Source organism: Equus quagga, chromosome 5, assembly GCF_021613505.1.
Source record: "Equus quagga isolate Etosha38 chromosome 5, UCLA_HA_Equagga_1.0, whole genome shotgun sequence".
Classification (NCBI taxonomy): domain Eukaryota; kingdom Metazoa; phylum Chordata; class Mammalia; order Perissodactyla; family Equidae; genus Equus; species Equus quagga.
In genome coordinates, this window is record NC_060271.1 from 94,447,521 (window position 1) to 94,466,741 (window position 19,221).

General features: G+C 38.0%; 1 protein-coding gene across 1 annotated transcript in view; it reads right to left on the reverse strand.

The window, feature by feature from the left end:
• Positions 1–4,869: 4,869 nt before the first annotated feature.
• Positions 4,870–19,221, reverse strand: part of ERLEC1 (endoplasmic reticulum lectin 1) — a 30,227-nt gene continuing 15,875 nt past the window's right edge. The window contains exons 10-14 of the mRNA XM_046660387.1: positions 18,397–18,456; positions 15,562–15,686; positions 13,815–13,892; positions 13,412–13,487; positions 4,870–8,637 (exon numbers count right to left, since the gene is read on the reverse strand). Of these exons, the coding sequence (XP_046516343.1) occupies positions 8,566–8,637; positions 13,412–13,487; positions 13,815–13,892; positions 15,562–15,686; positions 18,397–18,456 (411 nt within the window). The 3' untranslated portion in view covers positions 4,870–8,565. The remainder of the gene's footprint in view (positions 8,638–13,411; positions 13,488–13,814; positions 13,893–15,561; positions 15,687–18,396; positions 18,457–19,221) is intronic.

Consider the following 19,221-nt stretch of genomic DNA (forward strand, 5'->3'; position numbering starts at 1 on the left):
GAGGGGATGAAGATGGGAAAGGAGGAGCAAAAAGATAGGAAAACAGCTCCCTACTTCCTCCTCCTCCCCTAAAGATGGATCCGTAAATTGAGAAGCAGGGGCTGGCAGTAATTATGATGATATTTAGTCTTCTGGCTTTTAATACCATTTAAATGCTAATAACACTCAATTTTATATCTCTAGTCCTAACCTCCCCCTGAACTCCGTGCTGGTCTATCCAATTGCCTATTTGGTGTCTCCACTTGGATGTCCATCAGGCATCTCAAATTTTAATATGTACAAAACTGAACACTTGACTCAACCCCACTCCCCACCAAACTGGAGCCTCCTGCTGTTTCATCATCTCAGTAAATGGCGCTGCAATTATCCAGTTGCACAGCTCAATTTCGTGTCCTTGACTCTTTTCTTTCCCTTGCATACCACTTCCAATCTATTGACAAATCCTGAATTATCTTGAAAGTAAACCCTGAATCCAACTATTTCTCACCTCTTCATCCTTATCCCCTCTAGCCCATGCCCCCATCATCTTTCACCTGGAGTATTAAGCCAGCCTCATAACCCTTTTCCCAGCTTCCAGTTTTTCTCTCCTATAGTCTCCTTTCTGTGTGACTGTGACTCTTTTAAGGTAAATCATATTTGTCATTCTCCTGCTTAAAGCCTCCCCACTTAGAACAAATCCTTGCTATGGCCTGTATGGCCCTAATGATCTGGCCCCGGTTTCCTCTCTGTCCTCATTTCCTTTCATTTGTACCCTGCCTAACATGCTTGGGACCTTCTGGCTATTTCTCATGTCTCAGTTTTGTTCCCATGTCAGGGAATTAATTCCCCCAGAAATACTCAGCCTGGAATGGTCTTCCCCAGTGGCCTTTCCTAGTCGCCATATTCAACATAGCTCTCCACTTTCTCATTATCTATCTCTGTGCTGTACTTTATTTTCTGCATGGCTCTTATCATTACCCAACATTATGCTACTGTATTAGTCTGCTCAGGCTGCCATAACAAAGCACCACAGATTAGGTGGCTTAAATAACCGAAATTTATTTTCTTGCAATTCTGGAGGCTACAAGTCCAAGATCAAGATGCCATCAGGGTTGGTTTCCTGTGAGGCCTCTTTTCCTGGCCTGTAGAAGGCTGCTTTCTCATTTTGTCATCACAGGACCTCTTCTCTTTGCGTTCATGGAGAGAGAGAGAGAGAGGGGGGGCTGTCTGGTTCTCTTCCTCTTCTTACAAGGATACCAATCCCATCCAATTAGGGGTCCACCCTTAGGACCTCATTTAACCTTAATTACCTCCTCAAGGACCTTATCTCCAAATACAGTCACATTGGGGGTTAGAGCTTCAAATACAAATTTGGAGGGGTGGACAAAATTTAGTCCATAACAATAACACATAGTTGTTTATGCTGTCTCCCCACTAGAATAAAGCTTTAATAGGGCAAAGACTTTGTCTGTTTTGTTCAGCACCATATCAGTCCTTGGCCCAATTGGCCTTTCAGTGCACAATTGTTGAATAAATGAATCGAATAATAAGTGATTGAACAGATGAAGCCTGGAAGTGATGTCAACCCAAATCTCTGTCTAGCTGGTTTACAATTTCCCCATGTTTGTTATTTTTTGTATCGCTCTTTGTATTCCCAGGACCATTATCAGCAGGATTCTAATGAAAGGGAACATGGGTCTTGCTTTAGGAGGACCAAAGTCCTTGTGTCTGACTGTTTACGCAGTTAGGGGACCAGCTCTGAGGGCATCTCTTCCCAAGGGACCACCCTGGCTGCTCAGGAGCTGCTAGACAAGCTGAATTCATTCTCCTTGGAATTTCTTGGCTTATTATGCAGCCCAAGGACACTGGAGATGAAAGTAGACTCTTCAGCCACCACACAGGAGTTGGAGGAGGAAAGGGGTAACTGGTTCGTGGAGGGGGAGCAAGGAGGATACCAATACTTTAAAGCATATGACAATTTGAATAAAGGTGCAGATTTAGTGAAATTTAGCTTTCCATAAGAGAGAGATAGTGGGCAATCTCTTTAGGTCCAATGCCTTTGAGATTAATTTTACCAAAGTAAAAATATCACTTCATTGCTTATGGGCAAATTAGTGAATTTTCTCTCCTCTACCCGGTAAACAGATAATTCTGCTTTTTTATAAATACGTTTAGCTGGTGCCAAGATAAGTTCAGTTTATTTCTTTGAGTTCCAATTATGTGCAGGTTGCCCTTTTGACACTTTCCTGAACCTTCAGCTGCCTGTAGCATGCTGATGAGTGGGAGAGCTTTCAATTGACTCCTAATGTGGCAATCTTGATTTTCATGCAAAGCCTGAAGTTTTGTAAAATGTAGCTTGTTCAGATGCCAGATAGGCCTTAAAAAGCAGAGCAATTCACAGAGTGCTTTTTGCCTGTCTTCTGGGGCCAGGGCACTAGGCTAAGTTTCACGACCTGCAAATGCTTTGGATTCAACACATTTCATATCTGACTTTAGTGAAGGCTTATGAAAGCTTCTTCTTCATTTGTTTGGCTTTAACAACAAAGTATGTCAAAGAAATTGGGAGAACTGATGTTATTAATATTACTCTGAGGAAGGATGTGACTGGGGATGGTGTTTTTCACAGAGAACCATGGTAGACACGTTCCTTGAGTAGTTCAGAGTCCTCAGAACCAGAATGTTTTCAGTTCATGGAGCTGGAGACTGAAAATTCAATTCTTCTTTTGACCTTAGAGATCAGGGACTTTACTTCAATCACTGCCCACAAGTGGGGGAAATAGAACAGGAGGAGACACGGACACTGTATTCCTGTTAGGGAGGACAAGCAACCTGTGGAACCATGACAAAGCAGTGTCAGACAGTAATGAATTACTTAAATGATGTGCTGTGGAATCTGAGTGACAAGGAATACAGATGGAATGAATTGATAATTCTACTCCTTTTGCTTTCCCAACCATTGTAAAACTAAGGAAAATATTTTGCTTCTCAAAGCAACAAACACTGAAACATAAGGACTGGTAGGAAACCCATGGGAATTGGAGTAGTTGGGGAAGATTTTATAAGGTGTGGGTAAGAGATGGTGAGGGTTCATTCATTTATTCAGCAAGTATTTGCTTAACGTCAATTTCATGCAAGGTGTGAGGAGAAACAAAAATAAGGTATATTCTTTACCCCAATAAAAAATGAAGGAATTATTTTTACCATTTTTTAAAAATGCTTATTCTTTACTTTTTTTTTAAGATTTTAATTTTTCCTTTTTCTCCCCAAAGCCCCCCAGTACAGTTGTATATTTTTAGTTGTGGGTCCTTCTAGTTGTGGCATGTGGGATGCCGCCTCAGCATGGCTTGATGAGTAGTGCCATGTCTGCGCCCAGGATCTGAACCGGCAAAACCCTGGGCTGCCATAGTGGAGTGCATGAACTTAACCACTTGGTCACGGGGCTGGCCCCTATTTTTGCCATTTAAATCATAAATACAATCTGGATCTTGATCAATTGCCACTGCATTTGCATTGTTTACCATCACAGAAGAATTATCGAAGAAGGGAGGGGGGTCTGGCCCTGTGGTCAAGTGGTTAAGTTCGTGTGCTTGCTGGGGTGGCCGGGGGTTGGTGGGTTCAGATCCTGGGTGGGGACATATGCACTGGATCAAGCCATGCTGTGGTGGCATCCCACATAGAAGAGTCAGAATGACCTACAACTAGGATACACAACCATGTACTGGGGCTTTGGGAAGAAAAGAAAAAAAGAGGAAGACTGGCAACCGATGTTAGTTCTGGACAAAGGAGGGAGGGTTTGATGGCATTTAACCAAGCCAGAATTTCTAAGGTGACACTTTAATCTTACTAGCGAATTTTCATTTGCCAGATTTGTGGGTTACATTAGCTTAAGAAGAGTTTGTGGTGTTCCATGGTAAAAACATGGAAAAAAAAGTGTCATACATTAGCAGGACAAAATCGATTATTTCCCTCATTTTACATGGCATTTTGCTAAGCCCTTTGGTGTATTCTTTCAGGTGGGAGAAGATAAGAGAGAGTGGTTCATGGGCTGGAAGATGTTTCTCAAATAGAAAGCACTATAGCATAGTATTTACAAACAGAGACTCTAGAATCTGAATGATTCAAATGCTGGTTCAGACACCTGTAGTTTAGTTCAACTCTTTGAGCCTCGTTTTCCTTATCTGTGAGTTTGAGATAGTAAACCTGTCTCACAGGGTTGTGATCATAGGGTATCCGAAATGTTTAGCATAGAGCTTAGTATTTAATAAATGTTCAATAAGTGGCAGCCTGTCATCTGAAATTCAAGGAATAGTGACTTAAGATGGTTCACTACTGGCTTTTTGAGGGTGAAACACTTTCTTGGAGGTGGTGGATGAAAGCTTTTCCTACAAATGATTTCTTTCAACATGGCTTAAGAATATTAATATAATTAATTAATGTATCAATTATATTATTAGAATATTAATATAATACAATTAATTAATATATTAATATTAAGTAAGTAGGGGAAAACTAATCCAGGGGAGAAACAACTTCCAATTTCCTCTACCATTAAGATTTTCTAATCTGTGGGATAATATTTGGAGCTCTGAAAGAATTCTTAAATGAGTTAGTTTTTGCTGCTATTAAGGACTACTGTTGACTACGTTGCAACTATTATTTTATTGAGGACACAGATGTTAGAACCTAACAAATTTCACTATTTTGGCTATATTACTGAGTGGATTGAGAGTAGTGTAGATTCGACCTATTAGGTTTAAACTCTGAGTTGCTGGACTTTCAAGGAGTTTGATTTTTAGTATTATGTTTACAAAATGAAAATTATATATGTTTCAGGAAAATCTATAGGAGGCTATTGTTTTTCCCTTAAATTCAAGGCAAAGCACAATTGAGTCTATTGAAAAGTACTGGAAAGCAATTTAATCGGTTTGAAATACATAACGTGGTACATGATTAGAATGAGATATTTGGCACTATTTTACAGTCTCACAAATGTCTTCGTCAGTTGAGATGGTTACCATTTCCAGAAGTTCTGCTTGATTTACTTGCTTTTGGTGAACACTTTTTGTTTTAAATATAAAAAGTACTAAAATGCTTAATACAAATAAGTGTGGATGTAAAACACTACAAGCCCTATATTCCATTTGTTAGTAATTCTGCCTTCCTTCCATTTTGTAAGTTTTGAGACTGTCAGGCCTGCCTTTATTTTCTCTAAGTGTTAAAGAGTGGAATTCAACTCGTCTTCAAACTGTAGTTTCTTCTGCCAGTGAAGAAAACATGCTCATTCTAATCACTGTAAAAAAGCATTAGTATACTGTGTTATGTCTAATGGAGAAGCCTTGTAAGATACCAGGATGGCAGCGATTGGGGCCATAGGGTGGTGAAAGTAACCTGTTAACCTCTAACCTTAGTTCTGATTGGTTATATACCTAATAATGTGTGGTCTTGATGCTAATATTTAAAGTGACAATTCCATTTTCTGAAAGGTGATGGAGGCATTAATTACTTTATCTACAATGCTGTAACATGGTAAAAATAAAGCATAACGATGGTATCCCCAACGACTCCTCTACACATGTAATGCCCACTCTTCCCTCCCCTCAGGATGTTTTGTTTTATCACACAAAATCTGATTTATGAATGATTGTGTATACCAGTGTCAATCCACCTATTAAATATTAGTGAAGCTTAATTCCTCTTTTGCAGATGAAAAATTAGTAGAATTTCTAATACTTTCTTCCCATAATCCACTGGATCACCTCACCTGCTTGTACAACCTATTTTGAGACTACTGGCATATGAAAAAAAGCTTGCTCTTGGGTATGTAGTGGTCCATGGTATCTCTATCACTCCTGCTAAGCTGGAAAAAAGAAATGGATAAATGGATTTTCTTTTAAGCCATGTCATCAAGGCAACATATTTTGAAAACTTTTACCTCAACAGCTCATTATAATGTATAACATCCATATATATAAAAGATAGTTCTATTTCTAATCATCCAACACTAGGATGAATTTTAAAATCAGATTCTACGATAGCTGATACTTTTTAATTTAAAACTCTGATTGCAGATCCTATTTATTGAAAATTTAAATCTTGATTTTTATTTTCCTTTTTAGCTTAAGCCATTTTATGTTAGATCTTTGGTGCTTCTGGTTCAATAATTGGCCTGATTACATACAGGAAGTTTCAGCACTGTCAGAAATCAGGTCAGGCCTTTGTACATCAGACTGACTGAAAAGGATAGTTCACCAGGGACTGTACACAAAGCTTACTATTCAGTTGAACTGGGACAATTTATTGTCGTTTGTTGCCAAAGTCTCTTTAATCAAGGATATAAGGATACAAATAGAGCTGGGCTATAAGCTCCATCTAGTGGTGTCTCAAAGAAAAGCAGGTAAAACTAAAAAAAAAAAAAAAAAAAAAAAATGTCTCCCTGTCATAATCTGCTTGTAAAGATGAGCTACAAGTTATTTCCCTCAAACCCTAATCAGGAGGGTTACTATGTGTGCAACTGTTAACAGTGAACTTCCTAAGTCAGTGATTCTCAATCATTGGAGAATTTATTTAAAATAAAGAGAATCACTCAGGAAGCATATTTAAAATGCAGATACAGGCTCTGCCTGCAAGAATCTGATTGAGTAGGTCTGGGATAGCAGCCCCCTTAATAGACTCCACTTTGAGAAAGACAGGCAGGGGAAGGGCTCAGCTCCAATGTGCCTAAGGTACTTCGAGACTTATTGAGAACGAGGCATATTGGAGCTGAGCCCTTTCTCCTGTCTGTTAGGAATTCAGTCTACTTAATAGAAGAACGGCTGGCTGTAGAGGCAGCAAACAATTTAGAGATCAAACGAGACTTCACAGACTACTGATAGGGGACCCAAGAGTTAGAAGGAATACGGAACTACCTGGCCTTTCCCTCCCTTCAAGTTGAAACTGTTAGCCAAGACACAAGCTGACTTCTTTTTTCAAAACTTTTATTTTGAAATAATTATGACTTCCATTTTTAAGAATCTGTGGTAAACTACTCCAATACAGAGTCTTAGAATTTTCCTTTCATAAGAAAAAGGATTTGGCCTAAATATTCTCAAAGTGTCTTTTGCCACTACCCTTTCACAATTCTAACTCCCTCCCCCGCCAACCTATAATCTAAATGTGAGGGTAATTTTGTTTGTCTTAATTCATTGATATAATAAATATGATTCTATAATTTATTAAAGAAACATTTTAAAGGCTTTGGTCTCTGATCTATTATGTTAATAGGAGACAGAGGCAGTATTAGGAAATTAACTAACACTTATTGGGAACCTGGTGTCAAGTACTGGAGCTAAACTTTTTATATACAGTAAAATTAATGCACTGATGCAACCACCTTATGAAGTAAGCAGACTCTCCACAAAAGAGGAAGTGAGGCTCCAAGACCTTAACTGATCTGTCCAGGATCACACAACTAGTAAATCTGGACCCAGGTTTGAATTCAAAGTGCATGTTCTTTGTGTATGTGCTGCTTCCTACTAAAATGTACAAATAGCCCTCCAACAGTCAATTGCATTAATCTTTTCTCACACTAAAATATCTTTGGCCAGAGCTACTGAAAAGGAGGAAAAGTAAAGTATTTTACAGCCACTTTTCTGTCCTTATTTAGATATGTCCCGTTCAAAATACAACAAGATAATGTTGTGTGCAACAGGGTAATGGAGAAAATAAAGGAACTGAATAATCTGCCATTGACTACATGACAACACTGCTTGTGGACGTTTTATTCACTTTAAAATAAATATTATGCTGTATAACTGTCCAGAACTAAAATCTGTAGTATACAGTAGGCAAGTACCAAGGATAACCAGCATTGTGTGTTTTGTTAGAGTAAACCATTCTAAGTCAAAAGAGAGGAATCACTGACTGTCTACACCAGGTACATACTTTGGGGTAAACACACTCAGATCAAGGAGAAAGAGACAGATAAAGGTTCTGAGAGAGAAGCAATCTATTACAAATTAGAGTTTCTAGAGATTAACAGAGGTGAAGGAAACGTACATGTGAGGCTCTAGTACGTGCCCAGTTTCTAGTTTAATACCTGGTAGAGAGCAGCTGCTAAATAAAAATTTGTTCAAAGGATTTCAGGCACTAGAATTTACATATTTTACACGGTCTCCCATTTAAGCAACTTCCTATCAATTTCTTTCTTTATTATCTTTACTTCATTAACTAGTTATATATACTATAATTTACATAATAAATCTATTATTTATAAACTTTCAGTGGGTACAACGATTATGACATTTCATTAGGCTCTGAACTCTAAATTGCTTGGATGAGATTTATTTTGGAATCACGTTATCCAAGCAAAGAAAACACAATCAGTTCATAAGACTCAACAAAAATGAAAAAAGTGAGACAAATGTCTGCCTTAGAAGTTTATCAATAACCTCTTATATACACATATATATTCACAAAGTGGTTGAGAGTCCTTTTATATGATCCTTTAGATGAGGTTCAATGGCCGAGAACTCTATAATGAGACACATGGTCAGACAGAAATCATCATGACTTTCAATGATCTTTTCTTTCCCCAAACTTTATTACCCTTTAGTTGGGGAGAGAAAGAAGTCCATTTTCATCTGCTGTATCTAAGATTTTACAGATCACTGGAGATTCAACCTAAAGAACAATAACAATAAAACCATTAAAAGTTGCTAAGCTGAATACTTTATTCAATATTATTCTGCTGAATGAATACATGTATATAAATTTATTAAATGTACGCAAGTCCTTGTTTTGGATAAGCCATCCAATGTTATTTCTACACACTGAGCTTTTTAGGCCCTTGAGAGGCTTCTTAGGAAGATGACAGCACAGGAGGATCCTGAGCTTGCTTCCTCCCACAGGCACAACAAACCTACAACTACCTGTGGAACAATCACCTCAGAGACATCTGGAAACGAGATGAAAAGGGACACAACAAGCGACAACAGAGAGAGGGGAGAAGCAGCAACGATACAGTCCTGCTGAGGGAAAAAACCAGACCCTAGCCATAGTACTTTGTGGTCGGGAGCGATCTCAAAGGTGCAGAGCTTTTCCCAGAGGAGCGGGAGATTTGAGCTCCATATTTGGCACCCAGCCCTTAGATCCAGCACAAAAGAGATGAGACCCCATAACATCTGGCTTTGAAAACCAATGGGGAATATGCCCAGGAAAACTAGAGAACTTCAGGGAAAGGAAAACCTGCTCCTAAATGGCCCATGCACAGACTTACCTGATCCAGAAACCAGCACAAAAACACCAGATAGAAAAGTGCATAGTCCATTTGTAAAAGAGGCTCACTAAGCTTGGAGCACATTCTGGAGAGGCAGGTGGCCTGCCTCCACCCCTGACCCAGGAACTCAGACATTGGTGGCAGCCATTTTTGTGATCTAGTTCAGCTTTGCTGACATAGATGCTGGCAGGCACCATTTGGAATCCTCTCTCTTGCCTGCTAGCGCAGGGACCAGCCCTGCCCACCAGCACATCTCAGACATGTACACGCCCCTGGGCCACACAGCCAGCTCATGCCCTTCCCACTAGCACACCTGAGGAAATTGTGTACTGCCTGGCTGTACAGCCAGCCTGTGCCTGAGGCCTGCCCTGCCCAAGAGCGAGCTAGCAATAGCCATACTGCTGGGATGCAAACCCAGCTGCACTGGGGGCCAGCCCAGCCTACCAGTGTGCCCACAACAACAGTGGCCTCACCACAACAGAAGAGCACATGCAGTTCATACAGGGGACACCCTGGAGCATTTGGCACAGGTGATGAGAGGGGAGCCTGCTGCTGGGGTCCATAAGACATCTCCTACATAAGACCACATTTCCAAGATTGGGAGACATAGCTGATCTACCTAACACATAGAAATAAACAGAGAAGGAGGTAAAATGAGGAGACAAAGGAATATGTTCCAAATAAAAGAACAGGACAAATCCTCAGAAAAAGAACTAAACAAAACAGAGATAAACAATCTACCTGCTAACCTAATGGTCATGAAGATCCTCCCTGAACTCAGGAGAATAGATGAACACAGTGAGAACTTTAACAAAGAATTAGAAAATACAAAAAAGAACCAATCAGAGCTGAAGAATACAATAATTGAAAGGAAAAATTCACTATAGGGAATCAATAGCAGAGTAGATGATATAGAAGAATGGATCAGCGATCTGGATGACAGAGTAGAGGAAAACATCCAAGCCTAACAGAAAAAAGAAAAAAGAACTAAAAATAATGAGGACAGTTTAAGGGATCCTTCAGACAACATCAAGCATACTAACATTTGCATTATAGAGGTCCCAGAAGAAGAAGAGAGAAAAAGGAGCATAGAACTTACTTGAAGAAATAATAGCTGAAAACTTCCCTAATCTGAGGAAAGAAACAGATATCCAGGTACAGGAAACACAGAGAGTTCCACAAAAGATGAACCCAAAGAGGCCTATACCAAGAAACATTATAATTAAGATGTCAATAATAAAAGATAAAGAGAGAATCATACAAATTGAGCTTTTTAAAAAATAATTTCTAGTCATTCACATAAAATACCAGACAGGCAGAGAAGATATTTTTATCTCTAAATAAGAAAGATGAGAGAGAAAGGAATAAAGGACAAGTATAACGGAGGAATATATAGCTAGGTATTATACAATGAAAAAACTAGAGGATTATGGCAAAATAATCAGTTGTACAATTCAAGAAAAAGGCATAGAAATATGTAGCCCAAAGATGGGCCAGGTGTGGAAGTTATCAGATGTTAAGATAAATAGAATAAATATAATGGAGGAAATAGTGGAAAAGGCAGACAACATGTGTGAACAGATGGGTAATTTTAGCAGAGAAAAGGAAACCATATAAAAGGAACTAAATGGAAACATTAGAAATGAAAAATATATCAGAGATAAATTCATTCAATGAGCTGCACAGAACACAGCAGAGGAAAGAATCAATGAACTTGAAGACAGTTCAACAGAAATGACTCAAATTGAAGTAAAGAAAAAAATGTGAGAATAAAAGAAAGAGTACCTAACATTTGGGGACAACTTCAAACTAATATGTCTAATTCTGGAGTCCCAGAATTAGAGAGAGAAAGAGTGGGGCAGAAGAAATCTTGGAGGAGATAATGGCCAAAATTTTTTCAAAATTGATGAATTAGATCAACCCATGAATCCTAGAAGCTCAGTGAACTCCAACCAGGATAAATACAAAGAAAAACCCTCCTTAAGCATTACATAATCAAAGGTAGAACCAAAAAGTTTCTAGAAGGAAATACAGGATAATATCTTCATGACTGTAGGGTAGGAGAATTTCTTAGACAGAACAAAGGAAAGCTTTAGCTATAAAAGGGAAAAAACTGATAAAATGAATTTCATCAAACTTTTGCTTCTCAAAAGACACTAAGAAAATTAACAGGCAAGTCACAGACTAGGGGAAAAACGTGTAATATAAATACAAAGAACTCATATTCAGAATATACTTGAACTCCTAGAATAAATAAGATGAAAATAACAACAATAAAAATAGGTAAAAGACTGACAAAGACTCTTTCCTCAACCAAACCATAGTCAGGCTCCCCTGAGCAGTCTTTTCGACTAGGTTTTCATCTTGGACCCTGTTTTGGGCCTGCTGAGTCCAGGTGTAGCATGAATCCTGACAAGTCAGTTTAGAGAGAATCCCTCACTCTCAATAGCTAATCACCCTCAGTATCTAATCACTCTCCATATCTGATCAAATTCCTCATCTCTCCCTTTTGATATCTAATCATCCTGACCTGCCTTCAGCCAGAATCCCCCACCCTCCATGTCTCCTCTTAGTAATTTTCCATTCATTCACCACCCTTACACCCCCTATTCTACTTGTTGGCTATACATCCCCAGCTGTCTTTGCTGCGTTTGGAGTTGAGCTAGATCTCTCTCCCCTATTGTGATAGTCTTGACACGTATTGCAATAGTCCTGAATAAAGTCTTCCTTATGGTTTTAATAAGTGTCATAATAATCTTTTCTTCGAAAAGACTTGGCTAGAACCAGCCCTGATGGCTTAGTGGTTAAGGTTTGGCACGCTCCACTTTGGCGGCCCGGGGTTGGTTCCTGGGTGCAGAACCACACTACTGATGAGTCACTACCCATGCTGTGGCAGCAGCTCACATAGAAGAACCAGAGGGACTTCTAACTAGTTGGGGCTTTGGGGAGGAAAAAAGGAAAAAGAGGAAGATTGGCAACAGATGTTAGCTCAGGGTGAATCTTTCCCAGCAAAAAACAAAAAACAAAAAACAAAAAACACCAGGCTAGACATTTCACAAAAGAAGATACATGAATAATTACATGAAAAGGTGCTCAAAACCATTTTTTGATATGGGAAATACAAATTAAAACTGCTAAAATAGGGGTCGGCCCGGCGGTGCAGCGGTTAAGTTCACACGTTTCGCTTCAGCACCCTGGAATTTGCCAGTTCGGATCCCGGGTGTGAACAGGGCACCGCTTGGCAAGCCATGCTGTGGTAGGCATCCTACATATAAAGTGGAGGAAGATGGGCACGGATGTTAGCTCAGGGCCAGTCTTCCTCAGCGAAAAGAGGAGGATTGGCAGCAGTTAGTTCAGGGCTAATCTTCCTCAAAAAAAACCTGGTAAAATAAAAAGGACTGATAATACGAAATGTTAGTGAGGATGTGGAGCAACTGGACTCTCACACATCGCTGGGAGGAGTATAAAATGGTACAACTACTTGGAGAACTGTTTTGTAAAAGTTAAACATATAACTATGTTGATCTATGATTCAGCAATTCCACCTCTAGGCACTTAATCAATATGACCACAAAAAGACTCATAAAAAAAAAACGTTCACAGCAGCCTTGCTCATGTAATCAAAAATGAGAAATCACCCAAATGTCCATCTACAGATGAATGAGCAAATGTGGTATACTTATACAAAAGAATACTATTTAGTAAGAAAAAAAGAACGAAGTACTGATACATGCAACAATAAGGGTAAGTCTGAAAAACACGCTGAGTCAAAGAGGCCAGGTATAGAACATTATATACTATATGATTCCATTCATATGGTATTAAAAAAAGGTCAAAACTGATTTAAGGTGTCAGAAATCAGAAAGGGGTATCTTTAGGGGTTGAGGGGTATTGGCAGGAAAGGAGTATAAACAATTTTTCTGCCATGATAGATACCTTGTTTTGGGTAATAGTTACATGGGTACATAAAATTGTCAAAACTCATCCAACTCAACACTTAAAGTCTTTGCATTTATTTTACATAAATTATACCTCAATAAGAAAAGATGTCAGTTTTTACAGAGGTAGTAGGGGGCTATGTTAAAAACTCTGGAGACTTACTGAAGGTCTTTTCTAGACAATGCTAAAAATGAAAATATGGCCCCAAACTGCATTCCTGAGTATTATTTTTTTACTTACCCCAAGGATATACTGACAGGAGTGAGGCTCTAGCATATATACAGTAACAGCATGAGGAGAATCTGATTCTTTACACCTACAACAGAGAGACTTTAAGGCAGTGTCCAAACCATACAAAATCGCTTTTGTTTTCCTCTTAAACCATAAAAATCCCATGTAAGTGGCCCTGTATAATGTAATATGATTTAATAAATTATCAAAATAATGTAACTTAATAATAATTATTATACATAACATTATAAATATTAAAATTATAATTTTAAATATTTTAGAATAAAATAATTTTATAACAACCCATAAATTATTACAAGTAAATTTAATTATTCATATTTTATATTCACTTACACTCTTTTCATAGGAAGCAGATTAAAGAGAAAGGCATAAGCACAATGGTCTAACTTACTTTAGTTTTACAGTCACCTGTCTTGGTTTGTCAGTTATATCACAAATATCTCCATTCCCATAAAAATGTGACACCATCCTGAATCAGAGAAACACACAAGCTTTATTAAACTAAAACCTCACTAATTCAGAGTAAGAGTAATGGATAGGGTGAGAAGATAGTTTGAGGAATCAGTTTTGCATTAGTTAAAAAAAATCTGGGGGCTGGCCTGGTGGCATAGTGCCTAAGTTTGCACACTCTGTTTCGGTGACCCGGGGTTCATGGATTTGGATCCTTGGTGTGGACCTACACACCACTCACCAAACTATGCTGTGGCAGTGTCCCACATACAAAAATAGAGGAAGACTGGCAACAGATGTTAGCTCAGGGCCAGTCTTCCTCACCAAGAAAAAAAAAATCTGACTATAAAATATTCTTTAAAAATACCTATTTTTAGGGAAATGTCACAGAGAAAGTCTTTCAGATTCTATAAAGGGAACATAAAGTTGAGTTACGTAGTAGTGGTTTAATAAATAAGAATGATCTTCAACTTCCATATTATTTATTTGTATACAAATAGTTAAGGTTAAATTGCTTTTAAAAAAGTTGTTCTTTTAAAGTTAACCATTTCCCCAGGCCTGTATACTGTTCGCTTTGTGGAACAGTTTTTCCTTCTTCCCATCCCCCATGCAGCTCCACCCATTAAAATACTGTAATGCAGATGTAGAATGGTAAAGCCTAGGCTAAGCTGTAAATTCCAAATGAGCAGGATCCAAAGAAAAGCTCTAGCTTTGCTGGCCTCATGCTCTTGTGCTTCAGTATTTCTTGCGCATGATACCATGAACTATTTTCACATGAAACATACACAAACCTAAGAAAAATCCATCTGTTTAGTATATGCTAATACTTAAATGCCCATCTCTTAATTTTGCTAATTTTCATTTTGGTCAGCCCAAGAAGTCAGCACATTCTGAAAACAAAGTCTCTCAATACCATCTGTGCTAGGAAGGACAAAGTTAACACCTGAGAAGGAAAAATAATGAATAATTTAAAATTCACTAAAAAACTACAAGAAAAGCTAAAGCTTAGTTATTTTTGGGAAACAAGAGATTAATTTACCTCTGCTATAACAAGATACACCTATAAAGCCCAAAAAAGATGTGAGGTTGTTTTTCAAAAAGCCAATGTTTAACTATTTTCAACCATTACCTCACAAAGGTTAAGTAACAAAGGGAAATGCTAGAGTATATTTAAATAGAATTAAGTAACTTAAAGAGGTAAAGATCACACATGAACGAGGCAATGCTTTTTAACAGTCTCAGACCTAATACCTGGAAGTGAGCCATTGTTACTAACACCACCACCACTCTCATTACCAGACCACCACCACTGTTAAAGGCAGCAGCCAAAGTTTATGGCACGCTATTCCCAGGCTCTATGCTTTACATGAATTACCTCATTTAAATGTCACAATAATCCTACAAGGCAAATACTACTAGACAAGAAAAATAAGGCTTAAGATTATGTAATATGCCCGAGGTAGTAAGTGAAGAGCTAGCATTTGAATACAGGCTGTCTGACTTCAGAGACTATGCTCTTAACTATTACACTATGTTGTTTCCCCATGAAAAGAAAACTAACTTAAAAGATGTCCCTGAAAAAAACTGACCAGAGATTTACTTAAGTGTTTAAATTTTATCTTTTTCAATATTCTGAGTTTTAAATATTCTACTAATCAGATCCAAAGAGGAATAACGTTAATCTTTACCTGACTGTCTGGGTACCATCGTCTTGAAGGTGATAAGCTCTAGCAGTATTCTTCTTAGCCCATTCAATATGCTCTTCTTGGTTCCATGTCCCCACAACCACAGAGGTTTTCCCACTATCCTTGTCCTAATATATGAAAAAATATTTGTGATAAGGCATGCTTGACATCATCAAGTAGATATTTAAGCTACAGTCCTTATCTTCATCTGGAGACTGGATATCTATGTTTAGATGTAATCATGTTAATCAAACTAGATGAGTAGAAATTTGAGCTCATTATGTTCTTTACTCCTTGTTTCCCTGAATAATGAAACTACTTTCTAGTCAGGCCGGCTCTAGATGTAGTTATTTCTGACTCTTCTATTTCCTTCCTCTCCTATATCTATCTCCTATATCCCTGGAGATGTTCTCGGCTTCAGACTCTTCCTCTACATTTCCACTGCCAACATCTCACCCTCCAACTGAGTTTAATCTCGCACACCTAAATAATACGATCACATACTACTGTGATTCTTAATGAAATCTTTGGCCTCTATCTCTTACACTGCAGCCACACACTGAGCCCGTCTTCATCCTACTTCTACTCTTTCAAATGCAAACCTTCAAGTTACACTAGTCTTCACAATACTCATTTGACACCATGTGTGTTTCTGTATCAAGACTGTCTGTTCAGAAACCCCCTTCCCATTCTGATTTTATTATTTTTTTTAAACACAAACTATATACTCTCTTATATGTGGACTTCCTTCCTTCTTCTTCCTTTCCTTCCCCTCCCTTCCTTTCTGTCTTCCTTTCCTTCTTTATATTTTATGCCAGGCACCATACTGGGCACTAATATACATCTGATTAGTAGAACTAAAAAGCCTTACAGTGGAAACAAGTCAGGCATGGCCACTGCCCCAGTGGAGCTTTCTGCCTAGCAGAAGAGACAGCCATTAACATGCTTTTCACAACTAGACTGTAAGTTTGTTCCTAGACAGACAGGGATTAGCGCCGCAGAGTGAAGTGTTTAAGAGGCTGGATATGGAGCAAGACTGCCTGGGGTTGAATTCTAGCTTCACCATTTACTACCTATGTGATTTTAGGCAAGTTACTAAATCTTTGCTTCTGTTTTTTCATCTTGGAATACCAATACTCATCTCTTAGGGTTATTATGAACATTAAATGAGTTAATATGTGTAAAGTACTGAAAACAGTGCCTCGTATTCACTGAGCACTATATTTGTTAGCTACTATTATTTTTATATTTCCCACAGTTTCTAGCAGAGTCCCTCAAAAAGTTCTACATTATATGACTTTGGCCAAAATAAGTTTGATAAAACATAGTGTTGGCAAATGTATGGGAAAACAGCCATTGTTAACGGAAACATAAAGGGGTCCAACCCTTGGAAGGCAACTGTTCAGTATGCACATACTTTGACCTAGCAAGTACATTGCTAGAAATGTGCCCTATGAATATAGTTGCAAAAGTTCATCAACAGAACTATTTAAAAATGCTTACTAAGATATTATTACAGCAAAAACTGGAAACAAAGGTCCATCAGCAGAAGTCTGGCTAAATAGATTGTGGGTACAGACAAAATCCTCTGTACCTGCTGAAAAGAATGAGATCAGTTTTTGCTGACATGGAAAGATCTTCAAGATACTAAGTGAAAAGAACAGTGCAGAGCAGTGCATTGAGTAGATTCCTCCTGTATAAATAAAAAGGTGATACCAATATTTACATACATATATTTTTTCTTGTGGAGGGTTAACTAAGAAAATGTTAACAGCAGTAATGTTTGGGAAACGGGATAATGGTGAAAGAGAATTTTACTTTTCATTTTAAATTTGTGGTATACATTCCTTTAATTAAAAAAAAAGCCATTGGGTATTATCTGGGCTGTAGTTAGATGATACTTTACCTTTTTTCTGTATTAATACATGTTATTAAAATAAAAACATCTACAAAGCAGCGAGAATAAATGGAAAGAATAGTGAAATAGAACTTCTTGGGTTTAAGTGAAAAGAAAAATGTCCTAGTTTACTGACGCCTCCCAAATGTGGAATGATTCACACGTGGAAGGTTAGCTGATGATCTTTCCTGGTATGATGCAGCCTGGAATGTAACATGGGCTCAAAACATCTCAAGAGGGCAAATACAGTGTTTCCTAATTACTAGTTATTATTTCTTTTGGGGAATAAAAGGAGTGTTTTAAAACAGCCAGGTCACTATTTATTAATTAATGTTTGTCTTCAATGTCTAGTTTACCCTACCAAAGTTTAACTACGACAAATAAAACTACTGGGGCTTGAACTTCAGAATTTAAGCAGCTTGGTTCAAGTGTGGGAGAATATGCCATCTGAATATGAATATTATAATATGAAATTATAAATAAAAGGAAGAATAAAAAGCCAATGTGTGTAATCTTAAAACTTATTTTAAAGCTAGATGATATGGTACCTTCTTTAGCTGAAAAACTTGCTGTATTTACCCTATTTTACTAACTCTAGTAATAATGTACTATCTTACCATTCACTTTCTTAATTTAAAGATGAATTATAACAATGACTTCTCAGTCAAAGCTAAAGAGGTTAGTTACAATACCTTATTATTCCTTCAGGCTCATGGTAATACAAGAATGTGAGCAGTTAATAAACAATGTTACTTTAAGATGATTGACTTAGTTAACAACAAGTTTTCCATTTTCCAAAATTTAGACATACTTTGATGAGTATTTCTATATTAAAATTATCTCATAATTAAAAGTAACACAAACTCTCTCTTTTTTTCCACAAAAGATTTTTAAAACTTTAATCCATCTAGTGGTGAAATGATATAAATGCTGTTCTATACCTCATGGTATTGATGTACGTGTTTGCCATAGCAGAATTCATATTTCCACCAACCAACACCCTGCAGGAAAGGAAACAGATCAAGTTATGTACAGAGAAAGGGGGATGGGGGCCTGTCTCAGTATTGCCAAATGACAGCGATGGAAATATACATAATTAAAAAATTAGGGGCTGGCCCAGTGGCATAGTGGTTAAGTTTGCATGTTCTGCTTTGGTGGCCCAGGGTTCGTGGGGTTCAGATCCAGGCACGGACCTATACACTGCTCATCAAGCCATGCTGTGGCAGTGTCCCACATACAAAAAACAAAGGAAGATTGGCACAGATGCTGGCTCGGTGACAATCTTTCTCAAGCGAAAAGAGGAAGATTGGCAACAGATTTTAGCTCAGGGACAATTTTCCTCACCAAAACCAAAACCAAAAAAACTGTAATAGCAATAATATAGTTGAAAATTAACATTAAAAATTACTGAGAAATATGGGGCCGGTCCTGTGGCTGAGTGGTTAAGTTCATGTGCTCTGCTTTGGTGGCCCAGGGTTTCGCTGGTTCGGATTCTGGATGCGGACATGGCACCCCTTGTCAGGCCACATTGACGAGGCATCCCACATGCCGCAACTAGAAGGACCCACAACTAAAATATACAACTATGTACTGGGGGGATTTGGGGAGAAAAAAGTAGGAAAAAAATTACTGAGAAATAAAAAAGTAAATACAGAGAATAACTATTGTATTGCCTTGGTAAAATGAAATGAAATGAAAATGCCACTTTTAAGGATATTTCCCACTGGAGGTATCAGAGACAAAATTTTACCTTTGTAGATGTTAAC